Genomic DNA, 17,615 nt, shown 5'->3' on the forward strand with positions numbered 1-17,615 from the left:
TTGGCAATTACAGGCCAATCTGCCTGACAGGAGTTGTGGGCAGACTTTGAGAAAAATAATCGAGGCCAAAGTTAATTGGCACTTGGAAAATTATGGGTTAATAAATGAAGGCCAGCACAGATTTGTTAAAGGCAAATTGTGTTGGCTAACTTAATAGAGTTCATTGATGAACAAACAGTGACAAGGATAGTACAATTGATGCTGTGTAAATGGATTTTCAAGAAGTATTTGATTAAAGTACCCATGGCATTAATCAGGCAATGGCTATGTGGATATGAAATTGGCTAAAGGACAGAAAGCTGAGGGGAGTGGTCAATAGTTGTTTTTCAGATTGGAAGGAAGTACATAGTGGTGTTCCTCAGGGGTATAAAAACAGACACCTAAGGATGTATATACACAAAACCTTGAAGGTGGCAGGAAAGGTTAAGGATGTTAAAAAGGCATACAAGGTCCTTAGTTTTGTAACTAGAGGCAGAGAGTACAAAAGCAAGGAAGTTATGCTAATCCTTTTATAAAGCACTGATTAAACCCCAGCTGGCATATTGTGTTCAATTCTGGGCACCACACTTCAAGAAGGATGTTAAGGCCTTAGGAGATTTATTGGAATGGTACCAGGGATGAGAGACTTCAGTTATATGGAGACATTAGAGAAACTGGAGTTATTCTCTTTGGAGCAGAGAAAGACTTAAGGGAGATTTGATAGAGGTATCCAAAAGTTGGAGAGAATAAATAAGGAATAACTATTTCTAGTGGCAGAGGACACATATGAGGTAATTGGCAAAAGAACTAGAGACAATAAAAGGACAGTTTGTTTCACAGTTAGTTGTTAAATTCACTGGCTGGAAAGACTGTTGAAAACAGATTCAATAATAACTTGCAAAAAAAGAGAATTGCACAAATACTTCAAGGGGAAAAATATGCAGGACTGTGGGGACAGAGCAGGACAGTATCTGGATAACTTTCAAAAAGCCAACACAGACAAATGGCTGAATGTCCTCTAATGCCATATGATTTTATGGTATAAAATAGGGTCAAGAGAATTATTTTTCATATGCTAATCTACTTCCCTACATTAACATTGAGACTCACTCTCCCAGGATCTCAAAGCTGCAAATTTTCTGTTTTTCCTCCTCATCACCACTTCCTGAATCATTTTATCTTTTCTTCAACTATTTAAACTCCAGTTGTATTTTGCATTATGTGACTTACCCCTTTGTTCCAGTTTTCATTAAAAAGGTGGTTGCTTCTACAATCAGTGTTGAAGGATTATAGTTAGCTGGTTTAGTGATGTTTTGATGGGAAATACACATTTTATATGCATAAAAAGAGCAAATCATCAGGGTTATTCCTGACCTTTAAACTGACTACTCCCTGGAGATTGACACTGTGCATCGGGGGGAACATCTGCAGCCTGTTTAAGGCAATTTAGCCCATTTGTTGGCCATGAATAGACCAGGACACAGCTGCAACCTGTTGGGAGGTGATGATATAGTGTATTAATCTGTATCCCAAATAGTTAGCATTAGAGAACACTTAGGTTTTGTGTTAGTTAGATGATTTGTGTAGTTTGGACATGGTGGAGTCTGGGCATGTGATTAGATTGATTACTGTCCCTGAGTGTGTTTGAGCTTTTCAGCTGTTGCTGTGTTGTGGGAGAATCCATTTTGAAACACTGCAGCTTTTTCCTCACTGAGGGAGGAACAGAGTTTCTCTCCTTGTGTGGATTGGGTAGGATAGTTGTGCTTTTGTTTGGTGTTTAACACTTCTTGCAGAATTTTAGTTGAAATTTGAACCAATATTTTTTCTCCTCATGATTTCTACTGCTGTTGTCTTTATTATCTGCTTGTCTGTTGTTAATTGGATTACACTTTGTTCTGTTGCATGTGGAGGGATTAAGAATGTTACTTGAAAGAATTTTGGAAGTGTGAGTATAATAGTTATGGTGTGTTCTTACCTTCAGAAGCTTACTGGTCTGTTTTCTAAATAGACCTGACCCTGAATAAGTGACACCAGAAAGCTGTTCAATGTGAAACCATGTTGTTTCCTATTGATGTATATTTAATGTGTGGCTGGCCAACCAGTTAGTTCATTCTTTACCTATAAGTGAGAAGTAAAATGAGCTTTTCTCGTTGGGGACTGCTAAATATTTATTTGAATCAGTAAACAATTTTTTAAAAATGCTGTCAATGTTGGGCATTATTAGTAATCCAAAATGGTGTCAGCTTGGTGAAACTACAACACAGGACTACTTGTGTGCCAAACAGTGGAAGCAGCATGCTATAGACAAGTCTAAGCAATCCCACAACCAACTGATCAGATCTAAGTTCTGCAGTCCTGCCACATCCTGTTGTGAAAGTTGTTTCATTGTCCACAACCAAACAGGAGGAGAAGGCTCCACAAATATCTCCATCGTCAATGATGAAGGAGCCCAGCACATCAGTGCAAAAGATAAGGTTGAAGCATTTGCATCCATCTTCAGCCAGAAGGGCCGAGTGGATGATCCATTTCTGCCTCCTTCTGAGGTCCCCAGCATCACAAGATGCTAGTCTTCAGCCAATTCGGTTCACTTCACATGATATCAAGAAACAGCTGAAAGCATTGGATACTGCAAAGGCTATGGCCCTGACAACATTCTGGCAATAGTACTGAAGACTGGCGCTCCAGAACTTGCTGCGCCCCTAGCCAAGCTGTTTCAGTACAGCTACAACACTGGCATCTACCCAGCAATGTGGAAAATTGCCAAGTACGTCCTGTCCACAAAAAGCAGGACAAATCCAACCAGGTCAATTACCGCACTATCCGTGTGCTCTCGATCATCAGCAAAGTGATGGAATGGGTCATTGACAGTGTTATCAAGTGGTTGGCTCAGCAATAACCTGCTCACTGATGCTCAGTTTGGGTTCCACCAGGGCCAATCAGCTCTTGACCTCATTACAGCCTTGGTCCAAATGTGGGCAAAAGAGCTGAACTCCAGAGGGGAGATGAGTGATTGATTGCCCTTGACATCAGACAGCATTTGACTGACTGTGGCATCAAGGAGCCCTAGCAAAACTGAAGTCGAGGGGAATTGAAGAAAACTCCCCATTGGCTGGAATCATACTTAGTACAAAGGAAGATGGTTGTGGTTGTTGGAGGCCAATCATCTGAGCTCCAGGACATCACTGCAGGAGTTCTTCAGGGTAGTGTCCTATGCCCAACCATCTTCAGCTGCTTCATCAATGACCTTCCCTCCATCTAAAATTTGGAAGTGGGGATGTTTGCTGATTGCACAATGTTCAGCATCATTGTGGCTCCTCAGAGATTGAAGCAGCCCGTGTCCAGCTGCAGCAAGATCTAGACAACATCCAGGCTTGGGCTGATAAGTGGCAAGTGCCATTCGCGTCTCTCAAATGCCAGGCAATGACCATTTCAAACAAGAGGGAATCTAACCATTTCCCCTTGATGATCAATGGCATTACCATTGCTGAATCCCCCACTATCAACATCCTGGGGGTTATCTTTGATCAGAAACTGAACTGGACCAGCCACACACATGCTGTGGCTACAAGGGCAGGTCAGAGGCTGGGAATTCTGCAGTGAATAACTCGCCTCCTCTCTGCTATCTACAAGGCACAAGCCAGGAGTGTGGTGGAATACTCTCCACTTGCCTGGATGGATGCAGCTCCAACAACACTCAAGAAGCTCAACACCATCCAGGACAAAGCAGCCCGTTTGGTACCCAATCCACCACCTTCAACATTCGCTCCCTTTACCATTGACACACAGTGGCAGCAGTGTGTACTATCTACAAAATGTACTGCAGCAACTCACCAAGGCTCCTTTTGACAGCACCTTCCAAACCTGTGACCTCTACCACCTACAAGGGCAAAGGCAGCAGATGCAATGGAACACCACCTGCAAGTTCCCCTCCAAGCCACACACCATCCTGACTTGGAACTATATCCCTGTTCCTTCACTGTCGCTGGGTCAAAATCCTGGAACTCCCTTCCTAACAGCACTGTGGGTGCACCTACCCCACGTGGACTGCAATGGTTCAAAAAGGCAGCTTCTCAAGGGCAATTGGGGATGGGCAATAAATGCTGGCCTAGCCAGCGACACCCACATCCCATGAGCGAATAAAAAAAAAAATTTACATGAGCTTGAGGCAAAATAATTATCTTCAAAACAAACTTTGCTTTAAAAATTTGAGAATTGTAGCACAACAGCGATATCTTGCACTTGTATTGTGCCTTTAATGTAATAAAACATCACAAAGTGCTTCAGTGTTATAAAGCAAGATTTGACTGAGTCATATAAGATGATTTTTGGGGCAGATAGCCATAAACTTGGTCAGTGAGGTTGGTTTTAAGGAGTGTAATTAAAAGAGGAAAGTGAGTTGGAAAGGTTTAGGGAGGGAATTCCTGAGGTGAGAACATAAGCAGCTGAAGATACGGCCACCAATGGTGGAGTGATTAAAATCGAGGATTCCCCCCCACCCCCACCCCCACCCCCAAGAGGCCAGAATTGGAGGAGCACTGATATTTCGGAGGGTTCTGGTGCTAGAGGACATTAGAGATAGAGAGGGATGAGACCATAGAGGTACTTGAAAGCAAGGATGTAAATTTAAAAATAGAGGTGTTGCCTGATCAAGCAGTGTAGGTCAGCGAGCACAGGAGTGATGGGTGAACTGGATTTGGTGGGAGTGAGGACACAGGCAGCAGAGATTTGGATGACATCAAGTTTATGATGGGTAGAATGTGGGAGGCTGGTCAGGAGTGCATTAGAATAGTCAAGTCTAGAGGTAGCGAAGGCATGAGGCATTCAGCACAGATGAGCTGAGGCCAGGACAGAGTCAGGCGACATTATGGAGGTGAAAATAGGTGGTCTTAGTGATGGTGTGGAAATGTAGTTAGTCGCTCATCTCGTGGTCAAATATGACACCAAGGTTGCAAATAGTCTGGTTCAACCTCGAGACAGTGGCCAGGGAGTCAGTAGCTAAGGAACAGCATTTGTAGCTGGGACTTAAAACAATGGTTCTGAAGGAGAGAGGAATAGTATCTTAAGAGGGAGAACCATTAACAATATCAGCTAACGTGGAGACCAGGAAGGAAAGTTTAGTGGCCAGCAGTTTAGTGGGAATAGGGTTGAGGGAGCAGAGGGTGGATCTCGTGGTCAAGATGAGTTCAGAGGACATGAGGTAAAAGAGAAAGATGTGAGTTCAGGGCTCGGAAGGTGGGGAACTTTTGAGGAAGCTTGGCCCAGTGGGTTTGCGAAGGGAGAGAAGCGGCAGAGGAAGCTAATCAGATGGTCTCAATCTTAGTGATGGAGAAGTTCCTGAGCTCCTCTTACGTATTGTTGGTGAGGATGGAGGAGACTGGGGAGAGGCAAACTAATAAAGAATTAAGATGGCTTGGCTCAAGTTGTCAGCTGCTCTTCCATAACTGTATGAAATTCCAGTTGATTTCAGTTGGATAAGGGATACTCACTGTAACTATGGAGTCACTACTTATACAACAGGGTTAGGGTCTGTAACTGTTCGGGATTATTGAACGTGACTCCAATTCCCTTCACTAGACCATGGTGACTGAATTTTTTTTAAAAGAAAGCACTCATCAGTTCTGCTTTTGTTCTAGCACTTCTGACATTTGAAAACCTCTTGACTCAGTGGAATTATCTATATGAAACAGCAGAACTCTCCTAATATTTAGAACTCCAACTGTTGCCCCATTTCTGAGTGGTTTTTGTCACAAAGCTGTGAAGTAGCCCGTTTTCTTACCAAGTGCCTGATACCCTTATGTGTGTACTCACATAAGTGTGTGAGGTGACCTCAGCAAGCTCAGTTTGGTGATCTGTGCATGGAAATCGTGGGGAATGACCAGCAGTAAAAGATGTATTCTGTGAAATAGGATATGAGTGGCTGACTGTTACAGGTGGTTGTTCTAGGATGCTCTCCAGTTTATTGTTTCTCTGGGCCCTCTTGAGTGTGTTGCACAGAGAATACTATAAGGAGTTAAATGATGAGAGTGAAGTGGAATTTGAAAAGGCAATAACTACTCTCCAGGCACAGTATAGGCTGTCCTCTGTGCAACTTACTGGCAGGTGTTGACTATAAACTGTTTAACACATGAAGAGATCCAGTGGTGATATAAACTGCCTTTGATTAATGGAGCTTCATTGTAACTTCTATCCCTATGGAAGATACTCGCTTCAGTAGGATCCAGGGATGACTAATTTGCAATGGGACCAGGCAGTCTGTAAAATCCTTTTGCTTCCTCAGTGTTGGCTTATTTTAAAAACGAGTTATAAGCTCTTTATGTATTGGTATAAATGACACCAACAGTGAACATAAGAAATAGAGCTGGAGTAGGTCATAAGGTCCCTTGAACCTGCTCCACCATTCAGTATGTTCATGGCTAAACTACATTTAATTCCGCTTTTACCCCTTGACTTCATATCCCTTGATTCCCTTAACGCCCAAAAGGTCTATTGATCTCAGTCTTGAATATACTCAACAACTGAGCGTTCACGGCTCTCTAGGGTAGAGAATGCCAAAGATTCACAACCCTCTTGAATGAAGAAATTTCTCCTCCTCTCCGTCCCAAATGGTTGATCCTTTATCCTGAAACTGTGACCTCTTGTGCTAGACTCCAGCCAGGGGAAGCAGCCTCTTGGCATTTATCCTGTCCAGCCTGCTCACAATCTTACATATTTCAATGAAATCCCCTCATTCTTTTAAACTGAGAGAATGTTGGTCCATGCTGTTCAATCTCCTCTCATAGGACACCTCTGTCATCCCAGGAATGTATCTAGTGGTTCTCTGGTGTGCAGAACCATCAGTTGCAGCTGGACATGAGTGTGGTTTTGGTCCCCCTACACCTTGCCAGTGAGTGGGCTATCCACAAACTTTTCGATAAATCCAAGCATCATTATTCTTGATGTTGAAAGTGGACAATTTGGGTTGATATTTCACCATTTCTTCAATATGCTGCTGAACTTTTATCCTGTTGGGTCCCCAGTCAATCAGTCAATGCAGTGTGTTTCCTGACAGACCAGAAGGGTCCAGGTTTGATGCCACCTCCACCACCCCAGCCTTTGCTGAATGAGCTAATCTGAGTTGGGGGAGGAGTAGGGGAGCGACCCTTTGTCTCAGTGCCTTGAGTTAGGGAGGATTCCTGTGCCTGATCACCTATCCAGTGACCCCTGTTGGAAAATGTGTCTTTATGGGAGGGAATGAAGCAGCTGCATGCTTGGAAACCTCACCAGCAAATCCTGTCTAGGGTCACACATGAACAGCTACTTCAAATACCAAAAGAACTGAATAAGAATCAATTTCTTCATAGGAACATCGGACTTAGAAGCAGGAGTAAACAATTTCATCCTCAAGCCTGCTCCGCCATTCAATAAGATCATGACTGATCTGGTTGTGGCCTCAACTCCATTTTCCTGACTGCCCCCCCATGACCCTTGACTCCCTTGTCTTTCCAAAATCTATCTAACTCAGCCTTGAATAAAATCAATGACCCAGCCTCCACTGCTTTCTGGGGAAGGAAATTCCACAGACTAATGAACCTTAGAGAAAGAATTTCTCCTCATCTCCATCTTTTAAAAGGGAGAATCTTATTCTTAAACTGTGTCCCCTAGTTCTAGTTTTCCCCCCAACAAGAGGAAACGTCCTTTCAGCATCAACCCTGTCAAGTTGCCTTAGGATCTTATGTTTCAATAAGATCACCTCTCGTTCTTCGAAACTCCAAAGGGTATAGGCCGAACCTGTCCAGCCTTTCTTCATAAGATAAGCCCTTCATCCCCGGAATGAGTCGAGTGAGCCTTCTCTGAACTGCTTCTAATGCAATTATATTCCTTTTCAAATAAGGAGACCAAAGCTGTACACTGTACTCCAGATGTGGTTTCGCCAAAGTTCTGTACAGCTGCAGTAAAACTTCCCTCGTTTTATACTTGATTCCCCTTGCAATAACTGCCAATATTTAATTTGCTTTTCTAATCACTTGCTGTACTTGCATACTAACTTTTTGTGATTCATGTACCAGGACACCCAGATCCCTGTGTACCACAGAGTTCTGCAGTCTCTCTCCATTTAAATAATATAGTGCTTTTCCATTCTTCCTGACAAAATGGACATGTTCACATTTTCCACATTATACTCCATCTGGCAAATTGTTGCCCACACACTTAACCTATCTATATCCCATTGTAGATTCTTGACCTCCTCTTGACAACTTTCTTTCCTTCCTATCTAGGTGTCATCGGCAAATTTAGCCACTATACATCGGTCCCTTCATCCAAGTCACTGATATAGATTGTAAATAGTTGAGGCCCCAGCACTGATCCCTGTGGCACTCCACTAGTTACAGCTTGCCAACCTGAAGATGACCCATTTATCCCTACTCTCCTCTTGTTAGCTAACCAATCCTTTATACATGCTGATGTGTTACCCCACCAAACCATGTGCTCTCCAGGGGGGAAAATGGAGAGAAGTTGGGGTTTGACTGGGGGCAGCCACCTATTTCTACATGTAATCAGATCATCTGGACTGCCTTTTCACCTCTCTGTGGGTGCGACACATGTAATCTGTCCGGTGGTTTTTTATCGCTTCACCATTTTAATAGTTACACCACTGGCAGCTGTACCTTCAGTTGTCCAGGCCCTGGAATTCCCTCCCTGTACCTCTCTACCTTTCTATCTCTTTTGCTTTAAGAAGCTCCTTAGACTACTTCTTTGACCAAGTTTTTGGTCAACTGTCCTTCTATCCCTTTATGTGACTTGTTGCCAAATTTTGTGAAAACGCGCCGGTGAAGCACCATTCGCTATGTTAAAGGCGCGAGATCGATTCAAACTGTCGCAGAACAATGGTTACGTGGGAGCGCTTTACAAATTAATCTAGCTGGGAGGTTCATAGATGATATTTGGTGAGGAGCAGTGGGTTCAGGGTTATATCCTTTTGAGTACTGAGGGAGTGCTGCACTGTCAGAGGAGACGTCTTTTTGATGAAATGTCTGCCCCCCTTTTGTGAACGTAAAAGATGCCAAGGCACTATTTGGAAAATAGTTCAGGTGTTCTCCCCAGTGTCCTGGCCAACATTTATTCCAACGTCGTTTAAAAAAAAAAATCTCCTTGCTGTTTGTGGGATATTGCTGTGTGAAAATTGGTTGCTGTGTTTGCCTACATTACAACAGTGACTTCACTTCAAAAAAAAAAGTAACTTGTGGGCTTCAAAGTGATCAGGACTGTCTGGATAATGTGAAGGCCCACACACCTTCATTCTTTGCGTGAGCTGGCCTAGTGCTCTCTGAGCGAGGAACAATATTTTCTTCTCAAGTAACTGGTTTTGTCACCTGAAGGAATGAATGTTTAGGGGACATTCTACTGGACCCCATGGTGAATCTTGGACCCATTTTCTGGAACTGGCTGTCGTATTACTCATGTGTCTGTAACCCTGCCCACAGCCCCTGTAGAATCCCTGCTGTGTGAATAGATGGAATACGGACTTGTCAACTGGTTGTTCTTGTCTTCCAGCATTGCAATAATGTTCTCCTCTATTTTTTTTCAGCTTGGCTACATAAACAGCCTGTTTGCAGGGGGGCAGATGTGCTTGGCGCTCTCGGACAGAAACGTAATGGGCTATATTGCCAGCTTACATGAACTAGCATCATCAGAGAGGAGATTCCACTGCAAGCTGAGTGATGTGAAAAATCAGATTCTCAAACCCCTGCTGGGTTTAGGTATGGCAAATCATCATCATTTTGTCCACTAGTATCTGACCATCTGCTCCTCTCCATTCCATATAATGTGTGCGACAGGATTTTAATCAAAAAATTGAATGTTTGTATAACATCCACCCAACAGTACATTAGCGATTGTTGGGGTGCTCGTGGATGGAGCATTCTGAGCTAAATTACTATAATAAATTACTAAACTAGGCTGTTGTTTTATACAGCAACACACCTGAATCCACCAGTACTGTATCCCAATGTTATACAGTGACCTACCTCTTCCCACCAGTACTATACCCCAGCTTAATACAGTGACAGACTTGTACCTGCCAGTACTGTACCCCAATATAATGCAGTAACAGACCTGTACCTGCCAGTACTGTACCCCAGTATTGTACAGTGACAGACCGGAACCCACCAGTACTGTACTTCAGTGTTGTACAGTAATAGACCTGTACCCACCAATTATCTACCCCAGTATCGGGGTGGCGCAGTGGTTAGCACCGCAGCCTCACAGCTCCAGCGACCCAGGTTCAATTCTGGGTACTGCCTGTGTGGAGTTTGCAAGTTCTCCCTGTGTCTGCGTGGGTTTCCTCCGGGTGCTCCGGTTTCCTCCCACATGCCAAAGACTTGCAGGTTGATAGGTTAATTGGCCATTATAAATTTCCCCTAGTATAGGTAGGTGGTAGGGGAATTGAGGGAAGGTGGGGATGTGGTAGGAATATGGAATTAGTGTGCGATTAGTATAAATGGGTGGTTGATGGTTGGCACAGACTCGGTGGGCCGAAGGGCCTGTTTCAGTGCTGTATCACTAAACGAAACTAAAATAAAACTATTATAGTAAAAGACCTGTACCTACTAGTACTGTACCCCAGTATTATACAGCGAAAGATTGAGGGACTCTTGAGCCCTGAGTTGAGCGGTAGCGGGGGCAAGAATCAATGTTGGTATGCTGTGGAAACTGCCTGGTTGCAGATAGGAGAAAGCCCAGAACGTGCCCAGAATTGAGAGACACTCTGGCCATTTTTAAAAAGAAATGTAAAAATATTTCAAAGTCCAAAGCAGTAGAATAGGCATGTCTTTAGCCTTTAGGGAATGTTGGACTGTCTGCTGCCTTCTGGAGCTGTAAACCAATCTGTCTGATTGTAGCTTCGCTCTTGGGAACTGGAGTGCCATGTAATGGCCAAAGTGCAGTATGTAGGTGTGACCATGGATCTGTGACAAACGGTGAAGCATGAATGAGGTTTGTGTAATGTACAGAACAGCTTGAATGTACTAAAGACTGTCAGAGTTACTCCTTTACTCAATGTTTTACAGATAACTTGGCTTCCACTTTGGGTTCGACTTCAACCCAATTACTACAAGATACAGCCAGCAAATTCAGCAAACTCTGCTATCTGGTTGGACAGCACAGTGTCACCTTAAATAAGTTCCTTCACAGTTCAAAAGATGTCAAGGCACTGGTCATGTTGGAGCACTCGAACATCTTCCTGGACACATTCAAAGAGCAAGTACACAACCCTGTTACTGCTCCTGGAGTAGTGCATGTATTCGCATTCGGGGCAAATGAGAGTAGAGATGTTTAATATTACATACAAGTTAGAGAAAAAAATGTGCTCAAACGTGAGAGCACAAAGGTTTAATACCTCAGCGAGGAGGCTAGAGGCCTCCCACATTCTATCCTCTGCAAACTTGAGACCAAAACTCTGCCCTGTCCTAAGTTGCACCAAGTTCTGTTCACTAGTCACCCCTGTGCTTGCTGACCTACATTAACTCCTGGTCAGTTCTAGCCTCTTGAGCATCCTTGATTTTAACCATTCCACTATTGGTGGCCAGGTCTTCAGCTGCCTGGGCCCTAAGCTCTGGAATTCCCTCCCTGAATCTCTCTGCTTCTCTACCTTTCTTTCGTCCTTTAAAAAGTTCCTTTAAAACCTACCTCTTTGACCAAGCTTTTGGTCATCTGCCCTAAATATCATCTTGTGGCTCATTGTCAAATTTTGTTTGATAAATGTCCCAAGATGCTTCATAGGAGCACTATTAGTTAAAAGTGCTGTATGAATACAGTCGTTGTTTGAAATGGGGAGTTCATAAAGTTGGGTGGGACAGGAACATAGGAATTGCAATGTAACAAAAGAGGTTGCCTCCTACCAGCCTCGTTGTCGCATGAAACAATGATAATGAAGTTGTTGATCAGTCATAGCAATCAATTCTACTGGAGTGTTGTAAAAACCCATCTGGTTCATGAATGTCCTTTAGGGTAGGAAATCTGCCCTCTTTACCAGGTCTGGCCTTTGTGACTCCAGACCCACAGCAATGTGGCTGACTCTTAACTGCCCTGTGAAATGAGCTATCAAGCTAATCAGCGTCAAGAAGGCAGCTCACGACCACCTTCCTGAGGACAGTTAGGGATGGGCAATAAATACTGGCCTTATCTGTGATGTCCACATTCCCAAGAATGAATTAAAATAGTCGATCTCTATCAATTAGTCTACAACAGACCCAGATATGACATAAGGAAAGACCCGTTAGTGGAGGGTTTTGGGAACCATGTGTCCAAAGTCACCTGTTCTTCCCAAGCACACTACACTCACCACATCTCAAATTACTCCTCCTGTATATGACACTACAGTTCTTTGGTTGGGACAGGATTCCAAGCTTTTTTTTCTGCTCCTTCTATGCTGGAAATCTGTCCTCACTCATTGCTTTGCATTACTCTGTCAGCAAAAAAAGACAGTTTTCTCATTATTCCAACTCTGAAGGTAATAACTGAAGGGGCTCTAGGTCCATGAACATTGGTCAACCTACAGCAACACTCATGCATACGCTGACTGAGCGTCGTGAGAGGGGAGGACTGAGCTGAGCCGAACCCAATCTTATCCTCGCTCAGTATCCATGTGGAATCGGCCCCATTTTCCCCTCTCTGACCCAGTGGTGCTAATTGTCACCTCCCTGCTGTTGCCCCGGCTGAGGTCAGGTCAGTTATCTCAGCAGAGACCTGTGCATCAACTACCTGGTGTGTGTGGTTGAGTCACCTGCCGTCCTTATCACTGAGCCCTTTGGGGCATGTCCTATTTCTGCCTCCATAATTAACGTTATTTTCACGAGATGTGTTGGCCAATCCCAGTGAAAATGTTCAGTTTGTGGAGATATGTCAACCTTTCCCACTGCCACACTGATGTCTGTTTTCCCATAAGAATACCAGTAATGTGTGACAGTGGGAGTTTGATGTTGGTACTGTGCTCAAATGAATGTGATTTCATAGATTCTGCCCTTGGTTGTATCTGCTGAGCACTTCTGGCTTTCTGCTCGCAATTTTATGTGCACTTTTGACTGCACCCACCCTTGAACCCTCTGTCTTTGCAAACTACCACCCCATCTCCAATCTTCCTTTCCTCTCGAGATCTTGAACATGTTGCCTCCCAGATCCATGCCTGTCTCTCCCAGAAACATAGAAACTAGGAGCAAGCCATTTGGCCCTTCGGGTCTGCTCCGCCATTCACAAAAGATCATGGCTGATCGTCTAATTCAGTACCCTGTTCTCACTTTCTCCTCATATCCTTGATCCCTTTGGCATTAAGAAATATATCTACCTATCTCCTTGAATATATTTAATGACTTGGCCTCCACTGCCTTCTGTGGTAGAGAATTCCACAGGTTCACCACCCTCTGAGTGAAGAAATTTCTCCTTATCTCAGTTCTAAATGACATACCCTGTCTCCTGAGACTGTGACCCCTGGTTCGAGACCCCCCCCCAGCCATCGGGACCATCCTCTCTGCATCTAGCCTGTCTAGTTCTGTTAGAATTTTATAGTTTTCTATTAGATCCCCTCTCATTCTTCTAAACTGTAGTGAATATAGGCCAAGCCAACCCAATCTCTCCTCATACGTCAGTCCTGCCATCCCAGGAATCAGCCTAGTAAATCTTCTTTGCGCTCCCTCCATGGCAAGAACATCCTTCCTCAGATAAGATCCAGGACCCTAGCTTTGGATTCAACTACTTCGCTCTCCATCTTGGTGAAGAATTCTATCATGTTATGGTTGCTCCTCCCCAAGGGACCCCTTGCAACAAAATTGTTAGTTAATCCTTTCTCATTGCACAATACCCAGTCTAGATTGCCTGTTCGTTGGTTCTTCAAAAAACCTGTCACGTACACACTCCAGGAAATCCTCCTCCACAGTATTATTGCTAATTTGGTTTGACCAATCTATATATAGATTAAAGTCACCTATGATTACAGTTGTACCCTTATTGCATGCGTCTCTAATTTCCTGTTTAATGCCATCCCTTACGTCTCCACTACTGTTTGGGGGGGGCCTATAGACAATCCCCACCAACATTTTCTGCCCCTTGGTGTTTCTTAGCTCCTCCCATACAGATTCTACATCATGATGTTCCGAGCCAATATCCTTCCTCAATATTGCATTGATTTCCTCCTTTTACTCCATGTTTGAATCCCTCCAATCTGGTTTTTGCCTTGTCACAGCACTGAAGTGACCATGTCAAAGTCACAAATGACATACTATGTGACTGATTGTGGTAAATTATCCCTCCTCATCCTTCTTGGCCTGCATGCAGCATTTGGCATGGTTGCTCACACTATCCTTGTCCGACTTCTCTCTTCTGTTGTCCAGCTGGGTTGGACTGACCTTACCTTGTTCCATTCTTATCTATCCAGTTGTAGCCGGGAATCATCTGCAATGGCTTCAGCTCCCATTCCTACACTGTTGCTTCTGGAGTCTCCCTGGGATCTATACTTGGCCCCCTCCTGTTTCTCATCTACATATTGACACTCGGCACCATTAGCCAAAAGCATCACATCAGGTTCCACACGTACACTGATGAGGCGGCACAGTGGTTAGCACCGCAGCCTCACCGCTCCAGCGACCTGGGTTCAGTTCTGGGTACTGCCTGTGTGGAGTTTGCAAGTTCTCCCTGTGACCGCGTGGGTTTCTGCCGGGTGCTCCGGTTTCCTCCCACAGCCAAAGACTTGCAGGTTGATAGGCAAATTGGTCATTGTAAATTTCCCCTAGTATAGGTAGGATAATTGAGGGAAGGTGGGGATGTGGTAGCGAATATGGGATTAATGTAGTATAAATGGGTGGTTGATGGTCATCACAGACTCAGTGGGTCGAAGGGCCTGTTTCAGTGCTGTATCTCTATGGACTCTATGCCTAGCTGTATCTCGCCACCATCTCCAGTGACTGATTTACCGTGCTGTTATCCGACATCCAGTATTGGATGAGCAGAAATTTAATTCCCCATTGTTAATTGAAAAACAACTCAACAAGAAAGATCCATCCATGGCTTACTCAGGATGTTAAGGATAGTATTAGATTAAAAGAAGAGGTTTATAATGTTGCAAAGCATAGTAGCAAGTCTGAGGATTGGAAGTGTTTTAGAAACCAGAAAGGGTCAACAAAAAGTTGATAAGGGAAAAAATATACAACGAGAGTAAACGAGCTAGAAATACTAAAACAGATTGTAAGAGCTTTTACAAGTAAACAAAGAGAGTAGCAAAAGTAAAAGTTGGTCCCTTAGAAGCAGAGACAGAAGAAATTATTATGGGGAACGAAGAAATAGCAGACATTGAACAAATAATTTGTATCTGTCTTCATAATAGAAGACACAAGTTGCATACCAGAAATAGAGGGTAACCTAGGGGCTAAAAAGATTGAGGAAATTAAGGTAATTAATATCAGTAGAGAAAAAGTATTGAAGAAATTTAAGGAACTAAAATCCAAAAAATCCCCAGAACCTGATGGCCTACATCCTAAGGTTCTAAAAGAGATAGTGGATGTGCTGGCTATGATTTTCCAAAATTCCAAGGATTCTTGAATGGTCCCAGCAGATTGGAAGTTAGCAAAGGTGACACTGCCATTGTAGAAAGGAGGGAGAGAGAAAATGGGGAACTACAGGCCAGTTAGCCTGACATCATTTGAGAAAGTGCTGAAAACTGCTTTAGGAAGTCTTAACAATGCACTTAGAAAATCATATAATGATTAGACAAAGCCAACATGGTTTTACAAAAAGAAAACTGTGTTTGACAAATTTGAGTTTTTTGAGGATGTAACTAGTAGGGTAAATAAAGGGAAATCGATAGATGTAGTATACCAGGATTTCCAAAAGGCATTTGAGAAGGTTCCACACAAAATGTTAATGGGCAAGATAAGGGCTCATGGAGTTGGGAGTAATATATTAAAATTGTTAGAGGATTGATTAATGGATAGGAAGCAAAGAGTAGACATAAACGGGGCATGGCTGTGACTAGTGGAGTGCCACAAGGATCAGTGCTGGAGTCTCAGCTATTTCCAATCTATATTGACTTAGACACATCACTGTCTCTGTCTAAGTTTGCTGATGATAAAAAGTTAGGTGAAAATGCAAGCTGTGAGGCTGCAAAGAGAAATAGACAGGTTAAGTGAATGAGCAACAAGATGACAGATGGAGTATAATGTGGGGAAGTGTGGGTATTCACTTTTCTCGTAAGAAGAGCAGAATATTTTTTAAAAGGTATGAAACTTGTAAATGTTGATCAGAGAGACTTGGGTATGCTCGTACAAGGAAACAAAGTTAGTATGCAGATCGAGCAAGCAATTAGGAAAGCAAATGGCTTGTTGGCCTTTACTGCAAGGGGTTTGGAGTACAAGAAGAAAGAAGTCTTGCTACAATTGTACAGGGCTTTGGTGAGACCACACCTGGAGTACTGTGTACAGTTATGGTGTCCATATCTAAGGAAGGATATACTTGCCTTGGAGGCAGTACAGCGAAGGTTCACTAGATTGGTCCCTGGGATGAGAGGGTTGTCCTAAGCTGAGAGGCTGAGTAAATTGGACCTGTACTGTCTGGAGTTTACAAGAATGAGAGGTGATCTAATTGAAATATACAAAATTCTGAAGGGGCTTGACAGGGTAAATACCAAGAAATTGTTTCTCCTGGCTAGGGAATCTAAAACTCAGGGACACAGTCTCAGGATAAGGGGCTGATTGTTTTGGACTGAGATGAGGAGAAACATCTTTCAAAGGGTTGTGAATCTTTGGAATTCTCAACCCCAGAGGGTTGTGGATGCTCCATCATTGAATATATTTAAGGCTGCAATAGACAGATTCGTGGTCTCTCAGGGAATCAAGGAATGTGGGGAGTGGGCAGGTAGGTGGAGTTTAAGCCCAAGGTCAGCCATGATCACATTGAATTGCGGTGCAGGCTCGAGGGGCCGTGTGGTCTACTCCACCTATTTTTTATGTTATGTAACTCCATCTCTCTCCCTGACCGCTGTCTGAGGCTGAGGCAGACTGTTGGCAACCTTGACATCTTACTTGACCCCAAGTTCAGCTTCTGACCCCATATTCTCTCCATCATCAAGACTACCTACTTCCACCTCCGTAACATTTGTTGTCACTGCCCCCGCCCATCTTCCGCTGAAACCCTCATCCATGGCCCTTATGCTTATGGCCGTACATCTACTGTGGTTTGTACACTTTTAACAGGTTCTTGTGTCGGAAGTCAGCCTGGATTCTAATGGCTCCATTTACACCGGTGCAAAGTAATGATCTAGATCTTGAGTATTGATGAAAATAGATTTAATAACTTTTAATACATTTTGTCGAAGCTTTTCATAGAAACATAGAAAATAGGAGCAGAAGTAGGCCATTCGGCCCTTCGAGCCTGCTCCGCCATTCATTATGATCGTGGCTGATCATCCAACTCAGTAGCCTGTTCCCGCTTTCTCCCCATACCCTTTGATCCCTTTAGACCCAAGAGCTTTATCTAACTCCTTCTTGAAAACATACAATGTTTTGGCCTCAACTGCTTTCTGTGGTAGCAAATTCCACAGGCTCATCACTCTCTGGGTGAAGAAATTTCTCCTCCTCTCAGTCCTGAAAGATTTACCCTGTATCATTATACTATGA

At 43.5% G+C, this 17,615-nt stretch overlaps 1 protein-coding gene across 1 annotated transcript in view; it reads left to right on the forward strand.

The window, feature by feature from the left end:
- The window catches only part of als2b (alsin Rho guanine nucleotide exchange factor ALS2 b), a 201,215-nt gene that overhangs the window by 39,642 nt on the left and 143,958 nt on the right, over positions 1-17,615 (forward strand). The window contains exons 9-10 of the mRNA XM_068036302.1: positions 9,545-9,716; positions 11,025-11,214. Coding sequence (XP_067892403.1) covers positions 9,545-9,716; positions 11,025-11,214 — 362 coding nt within the window. The remainder of the gene's footprint in view (positions 1-9,544; positions 9,717-11,024; positions 11,215-17,615) is intronic.

Source organism: Heterodontus francisci, chromosome 7 (assembly GCF_036365525.1).
Source record: "Heterodontus francisci isolate sHetFra1 chromosome 7, sHetFra1.hap1, whole genome shotgun sequence".
Lineage (NCBI taxonomy): Eukaryota > Metazoa > Chordata > Chondrichthyes > Heterodontiformes > Heterodontidae > Heterodontus > Heterodontus francisci.